Below are 13,909 nucleotides of genomic sequence, written 5' to 3'. Positions count from 1 at the left end.
ACAATCCCCATACGTCTTGAAGGGTGGGAGGAAACTGGAACCCCCGACGAAACCCACACAGACACGGGGAGAATGTACAAACACCTTAGAGCAGTGGTTCTCAACCTTTTTCTTTCCACTGACATACCACTATTCCCTGTGCCATTGGTGCTTTGAGATTAGTAAGGTGGTATGTCAGTGGAAAGAAAAAATTTGAAAACCAGTGTTTTAATCGTCCCTAATGGACTTGTTATGTGCACGGTTTCATAACTCCAAAGAAAATGAGCCAATTACCATTTTTCTCAAGCCAAATATTTCAGTAACAATTGGGTCTAGAGCAGTGATTCTCAACCTTCCCTCCCCACCCACACCCCACTTTAAGTAATCTCTTACTAATCACAGAGCACAGATGGCATAAGGATTACTTACAGTGGGATGTGAGTGGAAAGAAAAACTGGGTTAGAGACAGCGGCAGATTTGAACCCCGGTCCGCTGGCGCTGTAACCGCGTTGCGATATCCGCCATGCTAACTGTGCCGCCCGTCCAAGAACCTACTCAATATGCTTTAGCTTTTTTCTGCTGTAAAGGCATGCAAAGAGGCATCGTGAGCATTCCCGAAGCCCCCAATAATAAGAGAAAGAGAAGCCAAAGCGAGTCCCTTCAGAGTCACTGAGGGTCTGTGGATTGCAGGAGGGATGCAAGACAGAAAGACCAAATGGGTCTGCGTGAAATTGCAGAGGCTGGTTTTGATGAAGGGTTTTGACCCAAAAACATCGACAGTTCTTTTTCTCCCGCTGATGCTGCTCAACCCTGCTGAGTTTCCCCCAGTGGATGTTTTTATTTTGTTGCAGAACAAATGGGCTTTGCCTCAGGTTAGAAAGATGTAGTCACTGGAGTGCCCCAAGAATCAGTTCTTGTCCCCCGATGATTTTCAATTTGAAAAAAATATTTTGACCTACAGGACGGTAACAGCCCATAACCCTGTGGCACCCAATTACCCTAAACAACCTACATCCCCAGTACACTTTGAAGGGTGGGAGGAATCCAGAGGAAACCTGCGCAGTCTGGGCGGTGGGGGGGAAACATACTAACTCCTTGGATTCGAACCCGGGTGCTCAGGCACTGTAATAGCGTTGCACTGGCTGCTTCGCCAACCATGCTGCCCAAATGAATTTATATTAATGAACTGGAGAAAGGGGCAGAGTGTATAGTATTCAAGTTAATCAAGGAGGATATTTAGACTGCAACAGGATATAGATGAGTGATTTGGGTTACATGCTTAATGTGGGAAAGTGTGAGTCATACAATTGAGTAAGAGAATTCCAAAGCAGATTGTTGCCTAAATGCAGGGAGTTTGGAAATAAGTGGAGTACAGAGGAATCCAGGTGATCCTGGATCAGAATAGGTGAGCCTTTATAGGTCAACCTTCATATTTCTATTCACAAACCGCCATAAGTAATCCCTTACTAACCACAGAGCACCTCTTATGTCGATGCTCTGTGGTTAGTAGGTGATTGTTTAAGGTGGTATGTGAGTGGAAAGAAAACAGGTTGAGAGCCAGTGGTTGAGGGGGTTGTGGGCCAGGAGCAGGTAACTGGGGGTAGCCCAGATAGGTAACTTAGCTGGCATGAACAAGTTGCACTATATAGCCTATCATCATGCTGTGTAACCCTGTGACTTGTTACAAGCTTCTCAGCCCAGCGATGGGCATGAATGCTGACCTCCAAGTGCGAGAAATTAAGAAACAAGTCCAGAAAATAACCTCTCAATTTCATGCCAATTTGATGTGTGTTTCTTGTGCACTTTCATTCAGACTTTTAACAGCATTAAATCGCCTAATTGCCCAAACTATCTTTGTCAGCTACAGCTATTTTACGAGCCATAAGTTGCATAATGGTCTTGTTAGTGCATTGGCAACCACTGGTATAAACTGATGAGTCAAGTGTTGTGAGTTCCCCTCACAGTAGCAGAGGATATTAAATGCAGTCAATTAGGTAAGCCTGAAATAGCAACTTATTTTTGATAAAATGAGGCCCATTTTTTCCCAGTCTGATCTCAGTGTAAATATAGATCCTCAGCATTGCTACAGGCCCTGAGCATTGCTACAGGCCATTAGCATTACTGTAGGCCTCAGCGTTACTGCAGGACCTCAATGTTACCACCGGCCATCAGCGTTACCACCGACGCTCAGTGTTACCACAGGCCTTCAGTGTTACTACAGGCCCTCAGTGTTATCACAGGCCCTCAGTGTTACTACTGGCCCTGAGCATTGCTACAGGCCATTAGTATTACTGTAGGCCTCAGCGTTACTGCAGGACCTCAATGTTACCATCGGCCCTCAGCGTTTCCACCAGCCGTCAGCATTACCACAGGCCTTCAGAGTTACTACAGGCCCTCAGTGTTACCACAGTTCCTCAGTGTTACCACAGGCCCTCACCGTTACCACAGGCCCTCAGTGTTACTACAGGCTCTCTACAATACCACAGGCCCTCAGCGTTACCACAGGCCCTCAGTGTTACTACAGTCCCTCAGTGTTACCACAGGTCCTCAGCGTTACCACAGGCCCTCAGCGTTACCACAGGCCGTCAGTGTTACTACAGACTCTCTGCAATACCACAGGCCCTCAGCGTTACCACAGGCCCTCAGTGTTACTACAAGCTCTGCATTACCACAGGCCCTCAGCGTTACCACAGGCCCTCAGTGTTACCACAGGCCCTCAACATTACTACAGGCCCTCAGTGTTACTACAGGACCTCAGCATTACCACAGGCCCTCAGAGACACTGAGTGTCCATGGATTCGCCCCCAGCGCTCCCTCAGCCCCATCAGCTCCTGTTCGATTTATCAGCAAACCGAGCTCCAGATCCAAACCTTCCTGGTTCTTGTGGTTAAATTCATAAAGCATTTCTTGATATTTACTACTGCTTTTCCAAATCTTACAATATTTCCTTATTTTTGTATCTGATACTGTCTAAATCCAAAGCACAGAGTGTATTTTAGGAAATGCTAACAAAGTAATCATGAAGCCCTCAGCACTCAAGGCCCTTTGGGATCCCCTTATGCCCTCATCACCCTCTCAAATCACAAATCTGATACCTGGTTATCTTGAGCAAGGCTCCAGCAGACCGCAGTCCATGAGGGTCCCCCAACCGCACGTCGCCCACAGCCTGCGTGGGTCCTTCAGCCGCTGAGCCCCACCCCTGACTGGTCCGCTGCCGTGGTCACCGTCCCATAGGGTTGTTTCCTCTAGATGGCGCTAATGCTATTTTTGGGTGAACTGACCGGGGGGTGGGTCCTCCTGACAGAGGAGGAGAATTAAGTCCAGCCAACATCCTGGGAAATTTCTATTTGGCTCCCTCATGCAACCATCAGTGTTTGGCAGGACCGTTCCAAGGTGACCGATATCTCTCACCACCTCCTGTAGGCTCATGAGCGGTCGGAGAGTGCGGAAGTCGCCTTTGTGACTCAGCTGGTGAAGAAACTGCTGATCATAATCGCACGACCTGCACGCCTGCTGGAGTGCCTGGTGAGTACACTTAGTTTTGTGGAAGTGCAGTACTAATGGTACATTCTGTGATGCATTACTCGTTGATACCAGCCTGATCAAGGGGAAGCACTTGACAAGATTAATATTTTGCTCAGAGCCATAACAGACTGGTAATAGCGTGGATCTCCCAGTGGCCACCCATTTCAATTTCCCACCCCATTCTCTTCCTGACATATCTCTCCAGGGTCTCACGCACTGAGACCACCTGCAAATTGGAGGAATAACATCTCATCTTCTGACTGGGCACCCTCCAAATGTTGACTTCTTTGGCTTTTGATTTAAAAAAACCCAACCCCTCCCCCCCACCCACTTCTTCCCCCTGCACCTTCCCCCCAGCTCTATCTCTCCCTTCCCTGTCTTCTCTTGCACAGACATGATAAATTCTCCCCTAATGTTGGTCTGGATTCCTCCTCCAGCTGCACTCTCTGAATTCAGAGATTTCCTGTTTTTGGGTCACTCTGCTTCTTCCTTGAAGAAGGGCTCAGGCCCGAAATGTTGGCGATATATCTTTGCTTTTTAGGGACGCTGGAAAGACTGGCTGAGTTCCACCAGCATTTTGATGTGTTTATGCAAGACCAAGCTGTGATATTTATTTTATTGCAATAATAAAAACTTTTAGAACAACTATACTTTAGTGGCCAAAGTACACATGACTCGTGGAGGCATCCATTTTGAATCTACTCCTAGCTGCAACAACTTGTCTCTGAATCCCTCTAGTGGTCAGGATTATCACTAGCACTCTACCAAAGCAACACTTGGGAAGAGCGCAGGCAGGTCACATTGTTGCCCATAAGGGTGGTAGAGAGTAGGCAGCTAAACAGAGCTGGCCAGATCAGCCACAATCTTATTGAATGCTGTATCCGACTCGACGGGCCACGTATCTTCACACGTGCAGAAGGCCTCAGGCCCGAAGTGTCGTCCCTTCTGCTTTCCATGGATGCTGCATGACCTGCTGAGTTCTGCCAACTCCTGCACCTATTTCTTTTTTTTTAATCACAGAAGTTAAAAGGTTGCGTTTTCAATTTAGCTGTTTTTTTCTTTCACAACGACTTGCAACTTCTGATGGAGGTGCACAAGATCATAGGAAACAGGCAGGATTTGGCCATCTGGCCCGTTGAGACTGCTCTGCCATGCAATAAGGTCATGGCTGATCTGGCCTTGGACTCAGCTCGTTCCCCTAAACCTTTAATTCCACTTATTATTCATAAATCTGTCTGTGTCTTGTATATTTGATGAGACAGCCTCTACTGCTTCATTGGGCAGAGAATTCCACAGATTCACTGAAAGTCAAAGTTCAAGTTTTTTGGAGTACATACCTATGAACACTGAGATTCCTTCTCTTACAGGACAGCATCAGTGCCAGGGCAGGGGAGGGGGGCATTTACGGGCATTTCCCTCCCAAAACGAGGTATTGTGATCCCCCCTCCAGGGTGGCCAGATGCCCGGTTTTAGGCCAGACAGCCCGGCTTTTGAGTAATCTGTCCTGCGTCCTTGTGATGTCGTTGATTGTCCTCCATTTGGGGGTGTAGGGGCAGAAAAGGGGCATTTATCCTGTTAAACGCGGCGTCCCGGGGTCCGTAGGCCGTGTGCGGCCATGTTTCTTCTTGGGCGCATGCGCTTGTCCCCGCTGGCGCATGCACAATGGATTGGAGTACTGGGGTCACTAGCATCGCTTCCATCGGAGGGAAGGGGAAGTGACGCTAATGGACCTCCATTGCGCATGCGCCAAGAAGAAATATGGCCATGCACAGCCTTCAGACCCTGGGATGCTGCATTTAACATGGTAAGAGCCCACTTTCTGCACCCCCGAGTGAAATTGTGCTCTCCCCCCCGCTCACCATGGTCACCCTAATGCCCCCTGCTGAGATTTGTTCTGGCACCGACCCTGCACTAGTGTTTGGGAGGTCTTCCTCACCTTGCTCTTAAAATTCAAGATTCCTTTATTGTCATGAGCAGGTAATATTATATGAAATTGCCTTCTACCTGCTGTACGTCAGAAAAAGAGTCACCACTAGTGTTGCCCGGCACCCCTTAGAGAGAGAAGTAAAAGAGAGTCCCTACAGAGCCACAGTGTCCACGGAATTCACCGCCAGTGCTCCAGCAGCCAACCCGAGCTCCAGATCTGAACCTCCAACACGATCAGGAAGCCTTCAGAGTCTGAGGCCTTTTGGAAGCCCTTCTTGCCCTCTCAAACCCTGATTCCGATACCTGGATTCCATGAGCCAGTCCCCAGCAGCCCGGAGAATGTGCGGGCCCACCCCTCCCCCCCCCCCGTCCGCAAGCCGCTCGCTGCCTGTGTTGATCCCTAGGCAAGTGAGGCCCTTGCTAGTCCGCTACCGCGATCAACTCCCCCCGCCCCCCCCCCCCCCCGTAGGGTCATCTCGTCTGCTTTACCTTCTCAACAGGTGGGGGGGATGTTCTCCCCGTTTTCGGAAATCTACTCAGAAACCTCAGACCAAAGCCAGCCCAACCCAATGGGACAACAGCTTGGCCAAACCTGGCCCAAGACTGAGGAGTCATAGTTTAAGTTTATGGTCATCTGATTGCAGAAGTACAACCTGACGAAACAGCATCCTCCAGTCCTCAGTACAAAACACGCAGACACACAACCAGACATAAAACACACACACAGACAAACAATGGATATACAGGACAAGTATTCACATATACAAATAAATAAATGTTGTTTCATGAATATGAGAGTCTCGGAGGTTGGTGTGAGCAGTTCCTTTGGTCGTTCACCATTCTCACTGCCTGTGAGAATCCCATAGTTAACATGACCACATTATAACAATGTCAAAAAAAATTTCTGACACAGAACACATGAAGTAAAAACTGTTCAGTCATCTTGATCTCATACACCCAATCTGATCTTCAACAGTAGTATTAGACTTGGGTCAGTCAGTCAGACTGTAATCAATGTCCTTACACACTGTAGCCCCACTTCACACCTGAACGATTGGCATTTGATTCAAGGAACATTATCAATCGAGATACCTGAATGTAAACTCAGCAAGTACCTCTCGGGTGATCGATATAATGATCCTGAAATCATGTTGTATCGAGCGTGAAACTGATTCTGACCATTGAGGGAAATATTCCAATAATCCTTACTCAACCAATTAAACCCACCTTTTTTTTAAACAAAGCATTTTTACTTCATTCTGTTGGTGAACAATGAGAAGCTGGTGAGAAACAGAAGGTCAAGAGAGTGAGAGAGAGAAAAACTGTCAGTCGGGAGGTAGGGTCTCTCCAAGGACCCTCCGACTCGCTGAGTTCCACCACCTCCTCTCTGTTCACTCAGGATTCCAACATCTGTTTCACCCATTTTCAATCTATTCTCCTCAAGTCCAGTTTATTGTCATCTGATTGCAATACAACCCGATGAAACAGCGTTCTCCAGTCCTCGGTGCAAAACACGCAGACACACAACCAGACATAACGCACAGACAGTCAAACAGTACATCTGCAGGACAAATATTTCATCTATGCCAGTGGTTTTCAAACATTTTCTTTTTATTCACCCACCACCTGAAGTATTCCCTATGCCATTGGTGCTCTGTGATTAGTAACGGATTACTTCAGGTGGTATGTGAGTGGAAAGAAAATGTTTGAAAACCACTGTTTTAATCATCCATAATTGACTCGTCATGTGTACGGTTTCATAACTCCAAAGGAAATGGGCCAATGACAATTTTTCTCAATCAAAATATTTCAGTAACAATTGGGTCCGGAGCAGTGATTCTCAGCTTTCCCTTGACACCCACATATCACCTTAAGCAATCCCTTACTAATCACAGAGCACCTCTGGCATAGGGAGTACTTAAAGTGGGGTGTGAGTGGAAAGAAAAAGGTTCTAAACAACTGAATAAATAAAAATTGTTTCATGAATATGGGGGTCTCAGAGGGTGAGTGTGAGCTGCTCCTTTGGTCATTCGGCATTCTCACTACCCATGGGAAGAAGCTGTTCCTCAGCCTGGTGGTGCTGGCTCTGATCCTCCTGGATCTCTTCCCCGACGGGAGCAGCTGGAAGATGCTGTGTAGACGGGTTTGAAAAGGTCCTCAACGATTTTGCTTGCCTTCTTCAGACCAAGATCACCCAGTCAATGGTGGGGGGAGGTAGGGAGGAAGATTCCACTGATCCTCTCCGCCACTCTTACGATCCTGTGGATGTACTGACCCCCATTATCGTCTCATCCCAGCTATTCTTGAGGTCACTCTTGAATGGTTGGTCCTGCTAATAAGATTCACAAATCCTGGGAGTGAAACTGGAGGCACATATAGCCTCAGACAAGGGTAAAGATGTCTAGTACTTCCATACAGGGAATTAATTAATTCATTGGATTATTAGCTATTTTTATTAGAGCTGTTCAGACAATGAGCAGGGAAAATGGGGTGAACACGTCTTACACAGAACTGGCTCCAGTGCGATCGAGTTTGATGACGGGGTGTGAAAGTCCCTCAGAAATTATCTTGACTCCACCTCCATCCTGCAGGAGTTCAATCCAGAGGAATTTTACCATCTACTCGAAGCAGCTGAAGACTACGCAAAGGAGGGCCATGGAGTTAAAATCGACATCCCTCGTTACATCATCAGCCAGCTGGGGCTGACCCGAGACCCACTGGAGGGTAGGAACGCTCCGCTTTACTTCCACACACATCACTCACCTTGCAGTACTTCCGGCCTCCAGGTCTTGGCCAGCGTCCTGCACCGCAGCAAGAGGCCCATCGTCCCGCGCCGACCTTTGAGCTCAGTTACCCATTCCCTTCATTAAATTTTTGAAATGTTTAAATTTAGACTGACAGTAGAGTAACAGGCCCATGAGCTCATGCTGCCCAAACGCTCCAATGATCCTATAACCCCCCCCCCCCCCGCCCCCATGCGTTTTGAAAAGGTGAGCGGTTGGAGTAGCGGCCAGCGATCGGGACCGGACCGGGGTCCGAATCCCACATTGTCTGTGAGGAGTTTGTGCGTTCTCCCTGGGTCTGCGTGGGCTTCCCCCATTTCCTCCCACCGTTCAAAAGTGGAGAGGGGGGTGGGTTGTAGGTTAATAGGATGTAAAATGGGTGGTGTGGACTTGTGGGCCGAAATGGCCTGTTACCGTGCTGTATGACTAAATTTATAAATTTAAAGAAACCAGAGCACCCAGAGGAAACCCACAGGGAGAATGTGCAAACTCCTTTTAGACAGCGCTGGATTTGAACCCGGGTCACTGGCGTTGCAATAGCGTTGGCGCTAACAGATACATTATACGAGCTGCATCACTCAATGCTTTTCTGATTTGAATGCCTGTAAATGCCACTTCAATGTGATGATTCTGTCTTATTCTGGAGTGCGTTTAAAACCACCAGTCAGCACAGTCAAGGGAAATGCATTATTTATAACTCAGAAGGAATAATAAAAAGCTGGTCTGTTTTTATAACTTGGTTTGGAAGAAACTGATTGGAGGACGAGGGTGGAAGATCATTTGCAAAGGGGAGAGGAGAAATATTTTCAAGTATTGACTGATAGAAAGTCAGCCCGTAACTGACTTTCCAAAGACGTGAATAAATCAGAAGCAGGCCAATTAATCCGCTCAACTCTCACCTTGATCTTGCCTGCTTCCTGCACTCTCTTCGCCTTTAAGAGCTCCTAGCCTAGGCTGGGCACTAAAGGTGTCCAGCTCCTGTCCGTGTGTGATGCCCTTTGGGACTGACATGCCAAGTGACTTGTCTTTGTGTTCTTGAAAGCAGAAATGGCCCACCTGGATACCTTTGACAATGCAAACCTCAACACCCAAGAGTTGGGCGACCTGATTGATGTGAGTCACTTCAGACACATTTGCATTTGTACTCCATTTTGTCTTTAATCAGTGTTGAAGCTTTTTTTTAGACCTACAGCACAGTAACAGGCCCTTAGGGTCCATGAGCCTGTGCCGCCCAAATGACCCACAACCCCCATACATTTTGAAGAGTGGGAGGAAACCAGAGCACCCGAAGGGAACGCACGCAGATGCAGGGAGAATTCAAACCCGGGTTGCTGGTGTCGAAGCAGTGTGGAGCTAACCACTACACTCTCCGTGCCCCTAACTGTATCAACCTTCATCTAAAACTTGACTTGCTTGACCTCATGTCCCAGTCCCAATAAGCTGACTGCCTTGGTTTTCTATGGGCCATCCAATCCCATCTTGTCTCAGTCTTGAGTCTCCGTAACCCCCGACCCTGAATGCAGATCCCAGTTCTTTAAAACCCCTGGTAATTGGCACTTATGGGGATTGGTAGATTCCAGATAAGTGAACTTCCCAGTTGCTTGAGATTGTGTGTGGCATAATTGGAGACGTAACGGCAAGGCGCGCCAATTTAAACTTCCTTATTTCTTACCTATTTATTTTCTGCAATTAATTTGCCAGTTGCTTGAGGCTGTCAGGTGCTTGAATTCCAGTTAACAGGGGTTTTACTTTAACTCTAACACTGCCCTGTGAGAAGCTGGGGAGAGAGAAACAACAGTTTTATTTCAACGATACCAATGTGTTAGTTCACAGCTTTCTTTTGAGTTCAGCTCACATCTAACACAGGTGAGCTGAAGATTCCTTCTTTCTAATGACTTCAAACAAATAGTTTGCTGGAAATTCTTTCAATCATCTGGGCCTGTGATTCCGACTCCATGTCAGAGAAGGCAACAGACAAGTGTGGGAGAGTCAAGCAGCAGCAGGGCTCAGGCCCTTTGGCATACTGGGCCAGTAACATTTGCCTGCATTTGGCCCTGCTAAGTCCTTAAATCTGCCCAGTTATCTTTTGAATGTCAAACTTGTCTCCAGATTTCCAGTTTTCTCTGGGAGCTAGTTCCAGATACAGACCAAAGTCTGAGTGAAAAAGTTGCCCGTTGGGTCCTTCTTAAATCTCTCCCCCTTCACCTTAAATCCAGTACCCTCTAGTTCATAAACTCTGAAGACCCTGGGGAAGAAGGCAAATGCAATGTTGGCATTCATTTCTAGAGGAATAGCATGCAAGGGCAGGGATATAATGTTGAGACTCTATAAAGCACTAGTCAGACCTCACTGTACAGTTTGGGGTGCCTTGTTTGAGAAAAGACTTTGGAGAGGGTTCATTTACTGGAATGAAGGGTTAGCATATGACGAATGTTTGTTGGCTCTTGGACTGCACTCGTCGGTGTACAGAAGGATGAGTGGGGACTTCGTAGAGGCATTTTGAATGATGAAAGGCCTGGGCAGAGTAGAAGTTTCCCATGATTGGGGGAGGCTCGGACAAGAGGGCACAACCTCAGGTCAATTTAAAACGGAGAAGTGGAAATTTTTTTTTAATCAGAAGGCTGCAAATCTGTGGGAACTTGTTGCCAGGGGGCTGTGGAAGCGAGGTGGTTAGGTATATTTAAGGCAAAGATCGACAGGTATTTGATTAGTCAGGAATTATTTTTAAGTTAGACATACAGCACGGTAACAGACCATTTCAGCCCAATTTACCCCAAATTAACCTACACCCTACAGTAAGTTTCGAAGGGTGGGAGGAAACCGGAGCCCCCGGAGGAAACCCATGCAGACACGGGGAGGACGTACAAACTCCTAACAGTCAATGCCGGATTGGAACCCTGGTCCCGATCGCTGGGGCTGTAAAGGCATTGCACTAACCGCCACGCCAACCATGCCGCCCACGAGGAGAAAGCTAGAGAGTGGGGCTGAGTGGGTGGACGGATTGGCTCATGATTAGAATGGCAGAGCAGACTCAATGGGCCGACTCTTTCTCCTATAATCTTGTGACCAAAGGCTTTGTCCCTCATAATTTTATACATCACATTAAGATCACTCCTCATGAATTCAAAACACACTTGGCGATAAAAGGATTGCCAGATAATCTGAAGTAAATGTAGACAGAGGTGAAGCAGCACATATTTCTCACTCTTTGTATAACGCTGTTCTCTGTGAATCTTTAGTGCACCTACTTTCCTGTCATTTGCTCCGAGTCTCTCATGCTATTTTGTGTCACATTTCCCTCTTGTCAATTGTCCGTCTCATCCAAAATAGAATAATTTATCAACGCAAAACTGTCTCAAGTCAGTTAAAGATGATCCACAGCAGAAAGTAGGCATCTGGGCAGAGTAGCAGCAAGTGGTTACCTTTCACGAATTTAATAGAAGCGTAGCTCTAAATTTAGCTCAGACTTGAGCCAGATCAGTCTCCAGAGAGTGTTGAAATAAGCGTTGCCCTGAGCAATGGAGAAAGCCTCTCTACTAAGGTGGCTCTGTCAGCATAGCGGTTAGCGCAACCCTATTACAGCGCCAGCATCCGGGCTCGAATCCGCTACCGCCTATAATGAATTTGTGTGCTCTCCCCGTGACCTGCAAGGGTCTCCTCTGGGTGCTCGGGTTTCCAACCACGTTCCAAAGACATACGGGGTGAGTGGCTTCAGCGGTCAATTGGGAGGCGTGGGCTCATGTGCCAGAAGGGCCTATTACCGTGCTGTATCTCAGGTTGAATTTTTCATTTAAATTTAGACAGTAACAGGCCATTTTCACCCATGAGCCCAATTGCACCACATTAACCTACAGTTTCAAACAGTGGGAGGAAACTGAATCCCCTGGGTAAAACCCACGCAGACACGGGGAGAACGTACCAACCCTTTACAGACAGTGTGGGATTCGAACGCTGGTCCTGACTGTAACAGCTTTGCGCTAACTGGCTATGCCAACTGTGCTTCCAAATTTAAATTTAAAAAAATATGATGTTAGCATATCAAACTTAAAGTTTTATTTAAAAAGCTCGCTCTATCTTTTCCAGAAGATTCAAGCTTCCAGTGCAATTTAATTCCATTTTGTGTTGAGATATCTAACAGCATAGGGCGGTAGGGACCCTGTCAATGAACTTGTAAATGCCTGTCTATGTGCAATGCATGTCTATGCAAGGTCTTCAGAAGTGATCAGATTTATATTCCTGTGCTCACCCTGTGGTGACATCAAGGTGAAATGAGAAAGCAGATGAAAACAGAAGCACAAAGACAAGTCACACGAGGTTATAGAAGATCCATTTCAGCTTCCTTCTTCAAGGTCTCCCTCCCTTTGCATTCTGCGAACTTTACCTAAAGCCTGCCGCTGGTGCTGTGCCCTTTAACGATCCCGCTTCTGTTTAGTAATTCCTCACCTTCGAACCTCTCCATAGGTTCGCCGCTGCTCTGTAACTTTAACAAACTCTCCAGTGCTTGTCATTATGCTGGCGCCCTAAGGTAGCGGCAGAGCCTTCAGGGGCCTGGGTGTCCCAACCCATTCTCCCACCCCACACCATTATTAAAACCGCCCGTGTCATCAGAACCAGAACTAAGATCAGGTTTCATTGTCATGAACGCGTCATGAAATTTGTTGATTTGCAGCAGCGTTATTGTGCAAAATTGCTATAAATTACAATTCCATAAATACAGTAAAACCCCTAATATCTGGAATTCAAGCAACTGGCAAAAAAAATTGAAGAAAATAAATTTTAAAAGTTAAAACAAATAAGGATAAAATAATAGATAAAAAATACGTGCATTTAAAATTGCAAAATTAATGTTCTCTGAAGTAACACATAAACCTTTGGTGAAGATGGGAGCAAATATTCGGCCAGTGGAGCGACTTGGTCAGGCTTTGCTCGTAGCAGTTGTTTAGAATGGCAATGGCACCACCCAGGATGAAGAACTGGTTGATGCTGCTCTTAAAGTGGCTCCTTATCCTGCACTGTACACTTCGGTGCTCTATGTTTGATTTACCACAGGGTCGTGGATCCACTGGTAAACCCACAAAGGCTCCGTCTGAAGAAGACTTTGACACCATCAAGCTGATAAGTAATGGGGCATATGGGTAAGTAGTGGAGCTATTGATGTCTCGAGGGTGAGCCACTATTCTGGGGGGCCGAACATACCTGCAATGATAGCCGGGCAGTTTAATCGGGGGTCTGCTATGAGACATCACCTGGACATTAGGAACCTATTCTCCTTTGCTCACCTGGTTGCATTGCCTCTTGGCTATGTTGATAAAACCTGTGTTTTATCTGGAACCTTTGAATTTAATGAATTATTTCCATTTCCAACTGAGGATGAACTTCTGTGTCACATCATTATCAGCAAAAGTAAAATCAAGATCAATACCACAGTGATGACAATTTCTGTTATTTCTCCTTTGGAGAACAATTTGAAAATTTCCTGAACTGGCCAGGCGATTTATTTTTAGAGTTACAGCAGGCTTACAGGCCCTTCCCACCCTCGAGCCCGGGCCACCCAAATGCACCAATTAACCTGCAAACTCCATACTTTTGTTTTTTGGCGGGTTAGAGGAAACAAGCACCCAGAGGAAAACCACTGGGTCAAGGGGGGGAAATTTGCAGACAGCGCCGGGTTTGATCTTGGGGCACTGAACCGTGCC

At 46.8% G+C, this 13,909-nt stretch overlaps 1 protein-coding gene across 1 annotated transcript in view; it reads left to right on the top strand.

The window, feature by feature from the left end:
• The window catches only part of LOC138756804 (microtubule-associated serine/threonine-protein kinase 1-like), an 80,162-nt gene that overhangs the window by 20,904 nt on the left and 45,349 nt on the right, over nucleotides 1-13,909 (top strand). Inside the window, exons 9-12 of the mRNA XM_069923193.1 lie at nucleotides 3,403-3,504; nucleotides 8,022-8,154; nucleotides 9,259-9,326; nucleotides 13,263-13,348. Of these exons, the coding sequence (XP_069779294.1) occupies nucleotides 3,403-3,504; nucleotides 8,022-8,154; nucleotides 9,259-9,326; nucleotides 13,263-13,348 (389 nt within the window). The remainder of the gene's footprint in view (nucleotides 1-3,402; nucleotides 3,505-8,021; nucleotides 8,155-9,258; nucleotides 9,327-13,262; nucleotides 13,349-13,909) is intronic.

Source organism: Narcine bancroftii, chromosome 3, assembly GCF_036971445.1.
Source record: "Narcine bancroftii isolate sNarBan1 chromosome 3, sNarBan1.hap1, whole genome shotgun sequence".
Classification (NCBI taxonomy): domain Eukaryota; kingdom Metazoa; phylum Chordata; class Chondrichthyes; order Torpediniformes; family Narcinidae; genus Narcine; species Narcine bancroftii.
This window is presented reverse-complemented; position numbering and strand designations above follow the sequence as displayed.